At 37.7% G+C, this 18,217-nt stretch overlaps 1 protein-coding gene across 2 annotated transcripts in view; it reads right to left on the minus strand.

The window, feature by feature from the left end:
• The window catches only part of dock10 (dedicator of cytokinesis 10), a 77,576-nt gene extending 59,425 nt beyond the window's left edge, over positions 1–18,151 (minus strand). For both annotated transcript variants that reach the window (XM_056756177.1, XM_056756176.1), the window contains exon 1: positions 17,529–18,151. In XM_056756177.1, the coding sequence (XP_056612155.1) occupies positions 17,529–17,636 (108 nt within the window). In that variant the 5' untranslated portion in view covers positions 17,637–18,151. The remainder of the gene's footprint in view (positions 1–17,528) is intronic.
• Positions 18,152–18,217: the final 66 nt, after the last annotated feature.

Raw genomic sequence — 18,217 nt, forward strand, 5'->3', positions numbered from 1 at the left:
GTTATATGCTATGTATGCTGTTGAATGGATGTACAGACGCATCGCAGCATGTAGAATATATGTTACACTGTAAAACAATCTGAAGATGTCTCAGCAAAAGTAGAAAGAGACGAATTTGTAATAAATCACTCACGGTGTCTCAGTTTAAATCGACACAAAAGTGCTTGTAGAGCAATTCATCTTGTTCTTCTATATTGCCGGTTCTGCGTCAGTTCTGTGGCATACTGCTGCATAGCGGTGGACTTTGGGACAGCAGTGTTACAAGTACCATGACAAGCAACATTCTGGTATTGAACCGATTTAAATCTAACATGTACCGGTACATTTCCAGAACCGGTTTATCAGGTACGCAGGCTTCAAACACCCATCACTGAGCAACAACTGAAATCCAATAACGGTCTAGATAGATATACTCCAAAAAGACCAGATGCAGATCCGAACTGACTGCACTGTATTTCATGTATAATCATTTTATTCTTTACTTTAAATCAAAAATATTTTTTTTGAATCATTTTAAAGGTTTTTCAATTCCTTGATTTATTGTTGTGATTATTTTTATTTAAAGCACTTTGAATTACCATTGTGTATGAAATGTGCGATATAAATAAACTTGCCTTGCCTAGAGTGGCAACAACTACACAACTAGCAGAAAAAAAACAGTTCCAACCAACTTAGCCTTGTGTTTACCCAGAGTTTTTCATTCCTTTTCGTATTCAGTTTGCTTCTTCAGTTAAATATCCAGACCAGGCATTATAAGTGCACTAGTATGTCTCTTTGTACTGTTCTGTACAATCATTCAGTGTTATGTAATTGCTCAGTACTTGTGTTTTTTGTAATTGTGCTTCAGAATGTGAAGCTGAGGTCACGCCCTATGTTTCATGTTGCGGTTGCGCCGCCATCTTGGGAGGATCATACTTCACTGCTATTATTGTGTTGATGTGTACCGTTACTTTTTTGTTTGACATATGGAGAAATCGAAAGTGAAAGAACCTGGGGGGTTTCCTAAACGACTCTGCCTAATGTTATTGCAGTTTGTAACACAACCTGACAGACCTATCATAAATATATTTCCTAATCAAACTGGAAAAACAAACACTGCATTGAACGCACTAGCAGCCATCCCCCCAACATGGCCCGTCTTTCAACGTGGCTTGACGCTGATTGACAAGTTCTATTGCAGATAATCTTGTATTCTTACATTGTAACGTGTTCTGGTCTGGACGATTGTTGTGTGTCTGCACTTACTGTTCTATGTGCAAACATAAAGGACCTTAAAGGGCTTTAAAGTTTCCGGTAGCTCAGCGGTAAGAGCTTTGCGTTAACAATACAAGGTTGTGGGTTTGATCCCAGGGGATTGCAAATACCTATGTAAAATGTATAGGATAAAGTCTGCCAAATGCCTAAATGTAAAGTGAATTCAATTTAATTGATTAAAAAGGCTGCTGGGGACTTATGTCGGTCACACCTCTAAAACTGCTTGTATCATATAGGCGTCTGCTAATTGCATGTTTAGACTTTTAGAGAGTGTGGACCACAAAAGAATGCGTGTGTGAACAAGAGGATATTTCCTAGTAAAACCTCAACACACAGGATATGGTACACCTAGTGAAACTTCTGAGAAACAGAGCGTGTTAAAAAAAAGTATATCTTTTAAGCCATCCAATGTCTGTTCAACTAAGTCACACAAATCCATTCCTTTTCCATGTCTAAGTGTGTAGAGAGAGAGAGAGAGAGAGTGAGAGAGAGAGAGAGAGAGTTTGAGACAGCGAGAGAGAGAGTGAGAGAGAGAGATTGAGACAGCGAGAGAGAGAGAGAGAGAGAGAGAGAGAGAGAGTGAGAGAGAGAGAGAGAGAGAGAGAGAGAGAGAAAGAGTTTGAGACAGCGAGAGTGAGAGAGAGAGAGAGAGAGAGAGAGAGTGAGAGAGAGAGAGAGAGAGAGAGAGAGAGAGTGAGAGAGAGAGAGAGAAAGAGTTTGAGACAGCGAGAGAGAGAGTGAGAGAGAGAGAGAGAGAGAGAGTGAGAGAGAGAGAGAGTGAGAGAGAGAGAGAGAGAGAGTGAGGGAGAGAGAGAGAGAGAGAGAGAGAGAGAGAGAGAGAGAGAGAGAGCGATTGAGAAGAGGAGCTACACTGATGTGAGTGGCAGTGAAAGTCAGAAAGGCCTGGAGATGGCAGTCTCAGCCTTATAAAAGTAAGAGTGCAGAGAGACTGCGACTCTGAACGGAGAAGGAAACTATTAAATAGTCCTCAGGGAGGAATGAATAGCTTTCAGACATGAAGGGGTGAAGGAAGTTAAATACTGAAGGGTTTCACGAGTTATTCACACTGACAGCTGCTTTAATCATAGTTGTTGTATTACTCGACGAAGACATATTGTACATTGAACACAGATCAGACCTGAAGTTTGGATTTGAAAAACAAACCAGATTTGTATTTTTGCTTGCCCACTTCTTATTCATTGTTTTATCTGAATCAGATTATATATTGTACTACTACTGTGTACTATTTCTCTTACCGGTATTTATTTATCCAACTATTCTGCACGCACCTTCCATACCGTAACTTTCATTGCTGTTTATGTCACTCATCCTCTATATCTGTGAAGGTATGGATACTCAAGAACTGTCTTGCTATGCGAGACTATTGATTAGGTAGAATTAGGGAAGCATGTAATTTACTTAACCGTTAATGATACATTTACATTTATGTATTTGGCAGACGCTTTTATACATAGTGACTTACGTTGCATTGTATTATACATTTGTTTCTGACTATATGCAATCCCCTGGGATCAAACCCATGATCTTGCCATGCTCCAACCACTGAGCAACAGGAAAGCATAGAAAATCCTTAAAAAAGAAGCACACTTTAAACCGAAAATATGAAGTGTGGAATAGGGCGGGACGATGTGTTTACAGGTTTTTATCGATCATCGACTTTAAAAGCATCGCGATTTTGATAATATCGGGTGTGTTTGACTTCCTACAACATTGCTCAGACGATCAATCTGCAGATATGGGCCGGGAGGGAATTCTTGCCAGACCCGCCAAATTCAAAACAAACACCGATGCAACAAGCACGCAGATAAACCATAAAGCTTTTACGCAGTAGAAAAATGTTGCTGGTGTCCTGAAATTTCATCCTACCCATCTGATTATCACACCAGGCATGATCACATCAATGTTAATCCTACACGTTTCTTTTATGCTGGTAGGACTATCTGACAGGGTATTTTGTATTGTGAAATCATCCCACCTGTTTAATTTGTCGATGTGGTTTAGATTATATTAAGTTTTGCCCTGCGGTAGGAAAATCTGAGAGGGTCGGACGATTCGAACACCGGTACAGCCCCGCATTCAATCAGTGTTAGGTCTAGTCGTTGCATTTTGTTGTTTATGTTAGTACTGATCTTACCTGTGCATGTGTTTTGTACCATCAATGTGTTGTACAATTAGGGATGCTCCGATCCGATATTTGTATCGGAAATCGGTGTCGATACTGAAAAAAATTCTAGATCGGGTATCGGTGACAAATTGCACCGATACCCGATCTAGCTTACATAAAATTTCTGCTAGGCGATGTAAAAGTTCCTGGAGACACCGGCGCTTAAACTCTCTCGTGGCTGTGCTTTGCGAAGCGTGTGACATCATACGTTAGCAACGTGCTCTTTACGTAGTGCGCGTGAACAAGCGAACATAGCTTACATTGAGCAGCGAACAGCATGGAGCGACAAAAAATATCTGCCATTTAGATTTACTTTAGAACAGCTACGCCAACAAGTTACACCGCTGTTTGCAATACATGAGAAGTAAATGTTCTGAGGGGTGGTGATAAAGCTGTTCATTATAATACTACTAATTTAAGCACGCCGAGTTCAATAAGCTGAAGAAACTAAAACGAGACGGTACGAAGCAGCTAACTTTGGAGGAGACAGCGGAAAGAATTCAGAAATTTCCATCTGGTAGTGTGAAAGCAGCGAAAATCATTGAAAGCATTTTGAATTTCATGGTAATGGATTTGCAACCGCTGTCCGTCGTTGCGAACAATGTCTTCAGACTCCTTATAAACCACCTGGAGCCGCGGTACGACATTGTGAAGCGTAACTGAGACCTGAACTGTACCAAAAAGTCTGCAAACATGTATACGGAAAAAATAAAGATGTCAATGCGCTGAGTTTTGTGGATAATTTGACTTTGAATTTCTATTTGCACCAACTAAACTATTATATCTTTTTCCGTTTATTTTTACATGTGCAGCACAAGCTAGGGAAGCTAGTGTTTTATTTATCTTTCGGTGTTGGATGTTAAATTTGATTTCCACTAAACTTTAGCTTAGTTTAGTGGACTTTGCTTTAATGACTAAAGCATTAAAAAGAACTGATTCCTGTTTGAATATCTAAAGCAGTGAAGCTATTGCTTTTTTGCTCAATTTCAGCTGCTTTATTGTTTATTGTGCATTGATTTTTAAATTATATTTGCACATAACAGTTATAAAGAGATTTTGTTTCCATTAATTTATACCTGTTTATCAAGCTAGTGAAGCTGTTTTTTTATTCAGCTGCTTAATTTGCACTTTAATTTTGAATTTCAAGTTTAAGATAGTGAACATTTTGTTTTATTTTGCTGGTTTAATAAATAATTCACTAAATTTGTGAATCATTTGTTTGTTATTTTGTTTTACGGGTCAGGAAATTAATGTTAAGTCGAGCCTGATGTCTTGCACAGCAATGCACACAGTTTATTAAGTAATTGTGCACTTTAAAAATGTTACCTTAGTATCGGATCGGTACTCGGTATCGGCCAATACTGAATTTCAGGTATCGAAATCGGTATCGGAAGCAAAAAAGGTGGATCGGAGCATCCCTATGTACAATGTTTTAATTCTCACACCTTGCTATACCGGACGCAACATGACGTCTGAATGGGTTTGTCGTACAGCATCACACTGCATTCAGTGTGGACTATTTTTCAATGATAAGTTTCTTTTGTCATGTCGCATTTCATTGAGTCGGTCCATCTGGTGTAGACACAGTGTTCCAATGGTTTCCAAAAACATTTTAAACATCTCAAATTGATGTCAAAAAAGCTCATGCATGATGTGAAGCTTGCATTAAGCGAGGTCAGACCTCTGTTCATTTGTTTATGTGAGGACCTTCTTATTCTCAGCTGGCACTGCCTGAGGATGGAGGTGGACTGCAGTCGCTGCATACTAGCTTCCCACTCAAGAATGCAGAGAACCTCTAGAGAACGCAGGAATTCATTCAAACAGCAGCGCAGGACTGAAACACTATTAATACTCTGTGACGATGGCCCATCCCCCAAACAACAGGCCCAATTTGTTTGTGGCCTAAACATCTGGCTTGTCCTTATCAGAATCTTCTCTAAACAACCATAATTGTTAAACATTCATACGAAATGAATGAGAGAGTGGGTGTGTTTCATTGTTTTTTTAAACTAAGTTCTAACGGAAAAAGCTACTTGGAACAGAACTGTAAGGGTTTTGTGTGTTTTTGTGGTCCTGGTTTCATATGCTGCGTCCAAAATCTTCTACTTCCATACTGTATAGTGGGCGAAAATTAATCATGAGTAGTATGTCCGAAACCTCAGTACGCAAAAAACAGTAGGCGAGAAAAACCCGGATGGTCTACTACTTCCGCCGAGATCCGTGAGTGTGGATTGGATGGACACTTGTCTATCCCATGATGCCACGGGAGCTGAGCAACGTTCAATTTCAAAATTATGGGGAATGTCCGTTTTTAATTTAAGTGCCAATAAATAAATTTCTTGTGACTAAATTATGTTTTTAGCAACGCTCACGTGTAGGTTGTTCTTAATACATCATAGGTCAAAGAGCAAACGTGTCACATGACCATAAAACATGGCGGACGCAGTATGTCCGAAATATATTCACTACTCCCACTCATACTATATAGAACGTACTATTTTAACGGTCGATAGCTAGGTACTTTTTCAAATTCAGTACGTACTGCAACAGTCTGCGATTTCGGACGTAGCGATGGGCTGCGTTTTAAATCACATACTGTGACAGTACGTACTGAATTTGAGTACATACGCTCGCCTACTGTTTTTTGCACACTGAGGTTTTGGAAACACAATTCAGGACTCATTTTCGCCTATATAGTATGGAAGTAGGTGATTTCGGACATGGTCTCTATAGTCTTTTGTGGTTCCCTGCCCTGATTGTTTCCAGGTGTGCCTTGTTATCTCTGATAGTTTTGGGTATATTTAACCCTGTGTTTGCCATATTCCTGGTCTGTTATTGTATTTAATCATCAACTCATTACAAGAACCCACCAAAAAGTTCAGCAAAAATGAAAATTGCCATTATTTACTGTCTTAGTTCTTCAGAATGAACATGAATGTATTTGTGAAATCGTTTGATGAAGCTTTTGTGTAGTTGTTAAATAAATTCACCATAAACTGCCTTTGAAAGGACAAAAACGCGAAAAACATTTCTCAGAAAGTCACAAGGGGTTTCATTTGACTATTTACACTTTTTACACTCTATTTGGTCATTACCCATTAGGGAAAGTGAGTTTGAGTATAGATGGTTTCATCAGACGCACATGCCTGGCCTGAAATAAACTTCCTGTGTGTGTTTGTTTATCGGTCTGGCTAGTGGCTAGTAATATTATTGAATTAAATTAATTATTAGTTGTTTGGGTCGTATAACTTTGTCTCATTCAAGTATAGCCAAGTAAGGGTTCTTCTACTTGGTAAACTGGGACTAAAAAGCAAGTGGCCCTGGACGTTTTTGTTCACGTTTCATTTACAGTCCGTCTGGTCTGTTCGTGTTCTCGGGAGGTGCCCGTCCTTGGTCCGCGATGAAAGAGTGGATCTGTTCAGTACAGCTTCATAGAGTTATATTATTGTAGTGAACCATATGTTTTTGACTTGGAACCATCATTTTTTGCATCCCTGTGGTTTAATAACGTTTAAAAAGGTTAAAATATCAAGATAAATTTGCAGACCCTGGCGCTGATGCAGTGGGGACACAAATAAATGAGTAAATCTGAGAGAATTTGACCTTTTTAGGGTGTGGTCAGGTTAGGTACACATGTCAAATGGCATGACACCAGGAATAGATTGATAATTCGTATATTAACTTTTCCCATAAAGGCCATATGTATTTATGCTGCTGTCTAATTATACCTGTCAAATTTGATTTTGAATTGAAATGTCAAATAGTGTAACCGGTTACACCATTAAACTTCTAGTAGTCAAATCTCACTAGTTTATGATGCTTATTATCTATATAACAACTGTTTGGAACTATTCAAGTGTTGAATGTTATATTTTTTGAGAAAGTGGTGTTTTATCCACAACTTTAAATTTAAAGCGCTGTCAGTGTGTGTCTAAGATAAATTATGATCATTTTGATGCGCAACATTAGTTGAATGATTTAGCTTTAGTGCATATTTCTATTCCATTCACTTAACATTTTTAAATATATATATATTATCAAATAGGGATGAGTCACGAATTTCGAATATTCGATTAGTTTTTTAATTATAGAATTTCGAATAGTGTGTGCGATCTTAAAAAAATCGCCCCGTTTTTTACGCGTAATGTGTTCATGTAACCAAATAGTGTCGCTGCCTATAACGATTATAACATAAAGGCCGTCAATCAAGAGACATTAAGAGGAAAACATTTTCTCACGATGTCAAAAATGAGTTCTGTGTGGGGTCCTTTAATAAAATGAATGAGAATAAAGTGCAGTGTAAACTCTGCAATGCAAAGCTGACTTATCATGGATCAACAACTACGATGTACAGTCATTTGAGGGTGAAGCACGCAGCAGATCCATCCACAGGTCAGAAATCAGTTGCTAGTTTATGGTCAGAACAACCAATTTGGATGCCAGACGGGCGGAACAAATAATGGCTCTAATTACTAAAATGACCGCTAAGGATATGCTTCCCATCAGCTTTGTCGGAGGAGAGGGCTTCAAAAATCTCATGGAATTTGTACAGCCCGAGTTTACTGTTCGTCTAGAAAAACCATCACTGACAGACTGGAGAAACTTTTTCATGACAATAGAAACTGAAGCCTTTTGAGCTGTTAATTCATGAAATGGTTCCGGACTTTTAATAAATGCCGTCATTCGGTTAATATGTTTTAACGCGTTTTAAGTCTGCTCTAAAATCTTTATGGCTTTAATATATTTTCCTTGATCAATCACACTTCAGGTTTTTTAGTTGGTATAAATGTGCATACTCATATTTTACAAGGAAATGTCCTAGCATTATGAGCGGTTGATGCTGATGGACGTACTGTTAATAAGTGCGGTCATTCGGTTGTTAATATATTTATGTTTTAGCACGTTTTCTTAATGTATAGCTTGATGTATGATTGCCTATTCCATGATAAATAAAGCAGTCTGTCGTCACGGATTTTAAGCGTAAATGGTCTCTCTCTCTACGTTAATGTGTGTAATACTGTAAATGCGTCCATGTGGGGGAGGGGTTCTCATCGATCTTCGAATATTATTTTTGCTTTAAATGCCCATCCCTATTATCATATAGTATAATGTAATTAATATACGCATTACTGTTACAATTGTGTCTTTCGTGCTTGAATGACTTAATTATGTAACATTCATACCAACATAGTGTTAAATAAGTAACTTTACCAGGGTACATATTATGGGGTGGATAAAGGTATAAATATTGGTAAAACATATCAGTCAATCTTTAACTAAATGTGTAATTTCTAAAGCCAACAAACATAATCACTGAATTTGATTATTTGCAAATAATAATGACTTGTATGTTTCATACAGGTTTTTTAAACACCAGTACCCTCTATTCACTGATGCCCCATCTTACTGTATTTCAACAAATAGATTACACTGTATAATTTGTAATTTTCTTTATTATTATTAGTATGATTCATTCAGTTAGATAAATGCTAAACAGAAGCGTCATTGGCTGGTGGATCCACTCAACGCGCTTTACATACTCATAGACATGAATGCATGTGAGATCATGCCACATGAGACAGAGCGCTGCACCAGGCCCCTTGATGACATCAGAGTTTAAACACTGGAACAATTCAGACCTATTTTACACACACAGAAACACACAAACACCACTGTCTATTTTCACCTCCCTTCTTTTTCACAGTTTTGTACATTTCGTAGAATTTTCTCTATGCACAGTCAGTAGATTCTTGTTGTGCTGGTTTAATGAAACCAGTGACCTCAACAAGTTGATGCAGATAGTGTCTCGCAGCTGGCTAATGATAAGAACCGCCAGTAAATCTGGCATGGAAGGTCAGCAGTTACCCAGCATGAGCCTCCTGCCCTCTGCCTGTGTCTATTTAAAGTGCAAGATTTTGATGTGTTTATTTTTAGCATCACTTAAAATCTCTTGCTTGCATTGAAACACAGAACTTAATCTTATTTTAATAGTCTGATTATGAAACAATCTAATGCTGCCAAGGTATTATAATATAAGTGATGCATGCTTTGCATAACATCGAAAAGAACGTATCAGCATACAAAAACATCGAAAGACATACTTAAATCAATATACATCACGTTGGAATAGAACAAAGCTATTTAAAGTATTTCACAAGGAACTTTTGTTGCCATATTTCTCTCTCAAAATGCAAATAAAAGATGGAGTTACATAAATGAGGAAAATCTGTGAAGAGACTGTTCTCAAGTCACTACCACTTAGATCTGAAACTTACACCAAAATACACATTTCAAAACCACAGAAAAAAGTTAGAAGTATTGATTTTTAAACAATATAAAGTCAGCAACACAATAAGAACAAATAAAAATATAGCTGCAAGCTGTAATTACGGGTACAAGCCGTTCAATGTCAGACATCTGATTTTGAAAATAAAGTTTAAAAACATTAGGAAATGTTTTCACGAGCTATAAGCAAAAATAGCCATTTTTTTATCTCAGGTCCACTATGTGATTCAGTGCCGAAACTGTGTTTTAGGGTTTGGCCGACAGACTGGTTCTAAAAAAATTTAACTTTCGTTTCATTTGACGGCTGCAAATCGCGTTGTAAACAAAAATAATAAGCTTGCACACAATGTAAAGACTTTTTAACTGTGGAGCTCGCGATTAATAAAGAGGACTCAAAGTTTGTGCAGATCTGCCTGACTTTATACATGTATAGAAGACGCATGTCTGCGCAGCACGCGTTGTATAAAGAAGATGCGTGTCTACGCAGCCCGCACTCTATAAAGACTGTTTTACCATCCTTGTATAAAGAACACGCGTGTCTGTGCAGCTTGCCTTGTATAAAGAAGACGCACCTCGCTTTATATCCAATTTCTTCTATTGTTCACCTCATTTGTAAGTCGCTTTGGATAAAAGCGTCTGCTAAATGACTTAATGTAAAACTTGTTTTATTAAATATAATATCAGAATACAATCAAGCCTCACTATATAACTGTGAAGCTCGCGCTGCACAGATGACACACGCCTGAATTTACAACAGCCAAGCTTACGTGGTATAAAGAAGATATGTCTCTGCGTAACTTGTGCCTTTACGCGCCTCACTTTATTACGCCACAGGGCGATGTCATCATCCAACACAATGTCCAACCCTACTGTGAATGTAAGCTCACTTCAAGACTGTGATACCAAATACCAAGTTTATGAAAGTTTGGTGAAGATACAGCATCCTTTTATAAACTAGCCACTTTGAAAAAAGAGTCCTAGCTAAGCAATTGCAAAACTAGAGCAGCTGTAATGAAAATATATCAACAAGCAGTGTTTTATGTGTGGCTGCCGCTCTTGTTTATAACTGTACTGCATATAAACATACATTAACTACAGTCAATAGTTTCTTTCTTTATATTTTTCCACCATTTTGAATAGAAGTGAATTCTTCAAAACTATAGACAAGCAAAACTTTAAAGGAGTAGTGCACTTCAAAATAAGTCATTGGGAGCTTCATTTAAAGTCAACTACTCCTTCAACTGTTGAAATTATTTTGCATATAAAAGCATCTAAAATAAATCAAAACAACGTCATATTTTAGCATTTTTGACTCCCTCTGGTCATTTTATAATTTACCTTCTTGACGTCTCAACCTGGGAAGCTTTTTAAAGAGTATCAAGAGAATTTCCATCTATTCAGGACTCTTACATAGGCTGCTTTTTCTTCCTTTTTTATTTTGTCATTGATTTAAGTCATCAATTTCAAATATTCTTTCTTTCTACTGAAAGAAATGTACAAATATATTTTGTCTACAAGAGTCATTTTAAAGGTTTAAGCTTACATCTAGAGATTTCAGGATTATTGGAAACATTTGAATAAAGTGCTTCAACAGTTTTGACAGGTATTGTAAAATATTGCACTCCAAACAGGATTGACAACCATATTCAGCTGTGGTGTGTACATTTTATATTTTGTTCTGTTTCTGTGTGTGTTCCTTGTTAATGACTAAAATGAAATGCCGGTCTTATCTGAGACCTAATGATGTCCGAGAGACAGGAAATATTTTCAAGTTATTTTACAGACCTCACCAAGTTCTGATCCTTTTGTGTAAAAGATGTTCTAGTTAAAATTACATCTTTTTCAAGCCCATGCCTATACTTTACTAGGAATAATACCTTACTAAAAATAATATTACATATAAGGTCACTTTCTTCCCTTCAACAATCCTGAAAAAATAGCAATATTCAGACTAGGGTTGTTGCAATAACAGTAAATGCAAATGTTTTATTGGTGATTGCTGCTATTTAGTTAGTATTACACATCTTATATAATACGGTAGATGGGTACTATACTGTTGGTGTTGTTATTGCACTCCTTTAGCATTTTGCCTTAAGTAGTTACACAAACTATCTCTCTGCCTTCCTAAACTCATACTTTGAGTATGAATCATAGGCCAAAAATAACTATAAATGATAAAATTAAACAGGAATTTGACTGATAGTGCCATTTATCTAACTCCAGTAGATATCATGATAATTTTGTTAAAATTATATTATAGTAAATTCTTTTGACGTCTATAACCATGAAGTACAAATCTGATATTGTATATCTCTGTCTCCAAACTCTCCAGTCTGTCTTATCCTTTTTTTTACCATGGTTTTTTGTCTGTACCCCTGTGTTTTATAGTTTTGTTGGTGTCTATTTTGTGATCTGTGTTCTCTCGTAGGGATGTTTGGTGGCAGTAGTATCACAGTACAGGATTATCTGTTTGATTTTTCTAGTTTTTACTGACAAGATCTGTGTCAATGACAAGTCTTCCACTTAAACTGGGATTCTTCTCAACATAAATTTGTCCCAGCACCAATCTAATATTATCTTCAGGCCCAGAGTCCATGTCGACTCCAAGCAGAGTGTTTCCCGCATAGAGAATTGGGAGGTGAATTTAAGGGTTTCAATTTCAGAAACAATGGCGCATTCACAGAAAAGACTTTTGAAATTGGAATACTTTTCATTTTCTATATAGATAAAAGCAACATATCAAATCACATTCAAAACAGTACAGAAACATGTTTAGAACCAAACATTTTAAAATCTATAACAGTATATCTAAAAGACAACATTATAACACAACATATCGTTGTCACAGTTCTGTCATGTTTCGTTCTGGTTTAGTTTTGTTGTTTCCGTTATGCCTGTGTTCATTCATTAGTTTCCATGTTCCTGTTTGCCTTGATTATGTTTCCCTGTATGTTTATCCTAATAAAATATATATTCCGAATGCACTGTCACTTCTCCAACAAATGCATACATTTAAAAGCATATTTAGCACTTTCAATACTGATTGGTATATGTAAAAATTATTGGTAAATGTTTAAATATAAATGGGAAATGTATGATTATGTATAAAGGTAACACATTACGTTTGAACAAATAAATATTTTGATTGGTAGTGACAGTCAAACGTCATTCCTGTCACTATTCCGGCCTGCACTTACTAACCGGATTACATCAGCTCCCAGAATCTCATGCACCCTGTCAGACATATTTGATTGCCACCTAGACCTGATCACCGTTACCAGACTCTTGCAAGCCCAGCCTGGAGCCCGCTCTCATCTCAGAGGTAGGTTTGGTGCCTGTTCGTACTCCAGAGACCAGTCTTGAGCCCGCTTTCATTCCAGAATTAGGTTTGGTGTCCGCTCTCACCAACTCTGCAATGCTTGCTCTTGTCCCCGTGCCCACTCCAGTTGACCAAAATGCAGCAGACTCGTTAGATGACTAACCCGGCTGGCTTGCTCTGATCAATCTCACCAATCAGATAACTAACCCGGCTGGTTTCCTACAATCAGTCTCACCAATCATCCTTTTAGCTCGGGGAAGAAACACCCTACCAATAGACAAGACGCCTTACCCTCATTCTCTCTACATTTTCGCAGCATCCCTCCTCCACCCCAACTCCACACTATCAGAATGTTTTTACCACAGTATAACTGGGGGAACAACCCGATTCCGGGCACATAAGGGGCCCGAGGCCATCTCCCTGGACAATGGGCGGGTGCTCGGAGTTCAGAGGAACTACTGAGCCCGGAGACCCATCCCGGGGCAGCAAGCCAAATACACATACTATCTTTCCCTTATCATCCGTACTTATTAGTTAAACTCGTTAAACATATGTAAATACATTTTTATTTGAATGAAAAGAACAGAAATACAGCAGTAGGTTCTCAACCAGAAAGTTCACTTAAAATGAATTGTTCTACTTCATACACGAACAACCAGTAGATCCTCGATATCCCTATATTGTCCTGGATCCAGTGAGCATTTCAATTGAAAGATATCCTTAAGGCTAACATATTATTACTAAACATATTAAAAATGGGCTTGATTTCTTTGAGATTTTGAAATATTTGCCAAAAGAATCCCAACTGTTCTCCTTTCAAAGACTCCCTGTCATCTATCTTCACGTACTGTTTTCTCATATTGAAATATCTTTACATTCATTTCTTTTTATTCAATTGATAGCTGTTTTCTTCAATACAACAGAATATTACAAGTAAGATATACAGTATCGCATATACAAAGAAACATCACTGACATTGGCAATGTTTATAATTTATAAAACATTTACAAAACAAGAACCTTAATGTTTCGGTTAAATAGCAATGAACAATTGGAGAAATCCCCACCCCCAAGTGTGACCCAGACTCACCCTGCTCTCATTAAGCATCATGAGCAAAGGCTTGTGGGGGAAGTGTAGGTGGTTTCTAGTTTTTTATCATCAGAGTGCAATGATTGGTATCAGACTTTGGCTTCCTATTACTACTTATAAAAAACAAAAAATGTAATGGTTTAAATTGATGGAGCAGTAGGGGTGTGACGAGACACTTATTGATACAAGACATGATAGGGTTCACGAGAACAAGACGGAAATTTTTAACTTTTTTGAAGAAATCCTCAATGATGAAATATATGGGGAAAAGTTGTCTTTTATTGACCTTAAAAACAAAAAATGCAAAAAAAAGTAGGCATTATAAAATCAACTTGTCCTTTATGAATCAAAATAAACTTCTATTTTACATACTATATTATGAAGTAATAAACAATATGTAAACACTGCTAAATGTTTTGTCACAATCACAAACTCACCACCGTTTGCATATTGTTTTGCACTATCTGCCTGGCCGGGGGGGCTGCTTTAGAATTCATACTTGTATTAAATGTGTCTCATGTACAGCTGCTTTGTAACAATGAAAATTGTAAAAAGCGCTATATAAATAAAGTTGAGTTGAGTTGAGTTCAACTTATAGGCAGTAATTGAGAATTTTTGTAATAACTGCCTGTCACAGCTTACAGCAAAGAGCTGTGGTTGTTTTCTCTATATGGCTTTGAATAGTGCTGGTGTTAGCAGAGGGTGCGATCAGACCACACTGTCAATCCTCCTTCCTGCACTGACTGAACCCTCACAGCCTTCATAGAAACAGTTAAAACAACATAACCACAACTTGTTTTATGCTTACATTGCATATATGCATAAGAGACAGATTTTGAAGAGGTTTGCCTGTAAATGTATTTAAAATAATGTAATGTTAATTTCAAGCGACAGTTCGTTCTTTACAGACAAAATCCACATGGATTGACAGGAAAAAGTAACACATTTACCTTTAAAGCTTGTAAGTGCATGGTGTCTAATGTGTTTTTAACAGTCGCCACAACAGCATATTTAAAGGATTTACAATACAAGTATGGAAAATAAGGTTCCACAGCAATTGTACTGACAGCCTAGGTACGCCCACCTCACTTCCGTACACATTTGAGCGGTCAAATTAGTCAAATCATACCATCGACTGACGTAGATTTGTGGGGGTGTGTTTACACGAGGCGTTTCAGGCAGGTCTGGGTAAGCATTCGCATTTTAATAGAATGCATATTTTGTTCCCACACTTTCATTTTTGAAATTTTACATGTCTCATAAATGCGTGGGCAACTTTTAACACACCAAAGACACAGAAAAACACGAGTTCACGCCATATGACCACTTTGATGTAGATGTATGGGGATGGCTTAATTGGACATTCAGTTGTATTAAGATACAGTCTAAACGCAAAAACTATGTGGTGACGTCACAAATACAGTATGCTAATTAGCAAGTGACATCACCGGCACCACAAGTCCCACTGCAGTCCTTATATTGAGTCAAACCAATTTGACTGTGTTCCCAGATTGGATTAAAATCCAGTACCAGACTACTACTATGTTAATAAAATGAAAAAGTCCACATTGCACCTTATTATAGCCAAGAACCACCCAGTTAGACAGGAAGAAAGTATGGCCAGAATGCAACCACTGCGTTGAGTGATGCCTACACTGAGTGGCAAAAACATGTGAAAAACATTCACGAAAATACCACCAGGTGGCACAAAGGGAAAGATTACACCTTTAACGTTTACCACATGTACAGTCAAACTCTACAGCAATGAACAGTTTACGTGACAGGCAGGGATTTTCCTACATTGAAATTGTACATGTGTACCATGCATCGAAAGTTGTATTTGATCATTATAGTGATTTATGAGCTATGCAGATGACTGCCGTGCATGTGACGAATGCAGTAAAGAGCTAAGATGTGTGTGTTTGACTTCATTCAGTGTTGAACAGACCGATCGGCATATGACATGAAGAACTGTGGGAGCAGACGTACACTGTCAAACGTTCCCGCCGAACTTTGATATCATATTGCTGTGGTTTTCGTAGCACCAAATGAAGTCAAGCATAGCAGTGTCTCATGCCCTGGCTCCCTGTCCCTTCCCTGGCCACCCTGGTGCTCTTCATCGTTGCCCTGGTGATCTTAAGATGTTTTCATCTATTGAAGACATCCGTCTAGATCTGTATTTTGCCTGGATTATGACAAAATTATTTGTCGAATTTTTTCGTTGACGACGTTGTTGATAATGTCAACTTATCTTTTCAGCCCTAAAGGATGTTAACATCATTTTGCAACAACGTCCAATGTTACGCCGTCACGATGAATTTAGGAATGTCACTGCAACATTATTTTGGACCATTCCAGATACATCCTCACAACATACTGTAGCTGTGTTTACTGGTCATCAGTTTCTGTCTGGGTGCTGGAGCATCATAAGGGATAAACGATTCAATGACGCATTTTATGCAAGTCGATGAATTTCTGTAATCCACGTATCTATAACGTTGATATGTTCAGTGATAGCACACTACATCTGACAGACGTCTATTTGACATCCAATACGTCTCGGATACGTCTATTATCAGATGTAGGACATATGTATCATATAGACATCTAGGAGACGTCTGTAAGATGTTAACGGATGTTTAACTGCTCTTTCTGAAATGTTAAGCAGATGTTTTTACACAGCAGATGTTTTCAGATCTTTAGCAGACATATTACATACGTAAGTGTGCTAGCTGGCTTAATGTATTTTCGTAAACATGTGTCAGTTTTATAAGGGGCAGCAATTTGCATCACTTCTGTAGAATGAGTCATTATCACGTTATCACGACTTGCTTAAAAACAACATATGCACATTTTAGCCATTATATATTCCTTTATATTGTAGATATGCACAATTATGCTACTGTACATCAACTGTACTCATATCATAAAACATGTCAGTGTGTCACTCAGATCATCTTCTACAACGTGATGCGACGTTTTTACTACGAACAACACACGTCAGCAAGACGATCATCATAAGAATGACATTTGAACCTGTTTATTTGCGTAACAATAGAAATCGAAATCAAATGCGCACATTTGGAAAAGCCCCAAAGCCCACAGATGATTCACAAAAACCGTCCATTGAAATAAAACGCAGATAAATGGCATCTTAAGATGATATTACCTCAAGAAAATAAAAAATAACCATGTAAATGCAATGCTTGAGAAAACAGATGAATTTCGCTGGTTGTGTCCAGATGTAACGGTAATGAAGGCAGTAGCTACACGGTTTTACGCAAACCACTGGATTTAGTGTAATGTAGATGGTCATGTTGAGCATGCAATAAAATGTGATAAAATAAGTCAAACGTCACTCCTTCTATATGCGCATGTCATTATAACCAACCTTACCGTTATAGTTGAATTCCGTATGGCATTGCAGGCGGTTTGCCGTATCTCTGCGGCGCTTCCCGGTTTCAGCAGGTTTTTGGTAAATCTCCGGTTGGATTCCGCTGCCATTTCTTCATCTGTCAAGTCGGGGATGTAACCGTACCTCCTTCAAAACGAAGATGATTAATCGGAGTGAAAACGAAACGGCGCTTAACGCGAACTGTGCACGAACGTCCCCTTATTCCTCTCAGTCACGCGTGCAGCTTCTTTAGCGCGCGGTGGGCAGGGTTCTGTTCATACTACAATCACCAGACTCGTGCTCGTACTGTAAATGCATCCAGGATCAGTGCCACAGAAACGAATGAGAAGACGTGGAACTGTGATACCAGCAGAATAAAGAAGATTGTAGCCAAATATCAAGCAGCATTCGTGTAAATGACACCCTGAAACTTAACGTGAATTACAGTTGCAGACAGATTACCGCCAGTTTGCTTTCGTCACATATCAGCAGTGAGCCAAAACATTCGTTTAAATTAACAACATGTAAATCATTTTATCTCAAATATTTTTTGATTTTCAATTCGCCAGTTGATGAAAGTAAAATATTTCCAAGCATAATTAAGAGAAGATGTCTTACAGCGCCATGTTGTGGTGAATACGCAATGTCTGTAATAATAACGTCCATGACGTGAATAAAAACGTCCATGACG

Source organism: Triplophysa dalaica, chromosome 9 (assembly GCF_015846415.1).
Source record: "Triplophysa dalaica isolate WHDGS20190420 chromosome 9, ASM1584641v1, whole genome shotgun sequence".
In the NCBI taxonomy this organism is placed as follows: Eukaryota; Metazoa; Chordata; class Actinopteri; order Cypriniformes; family Nemacheilidae; genus Triplophysa; species Triplophysa dalaica.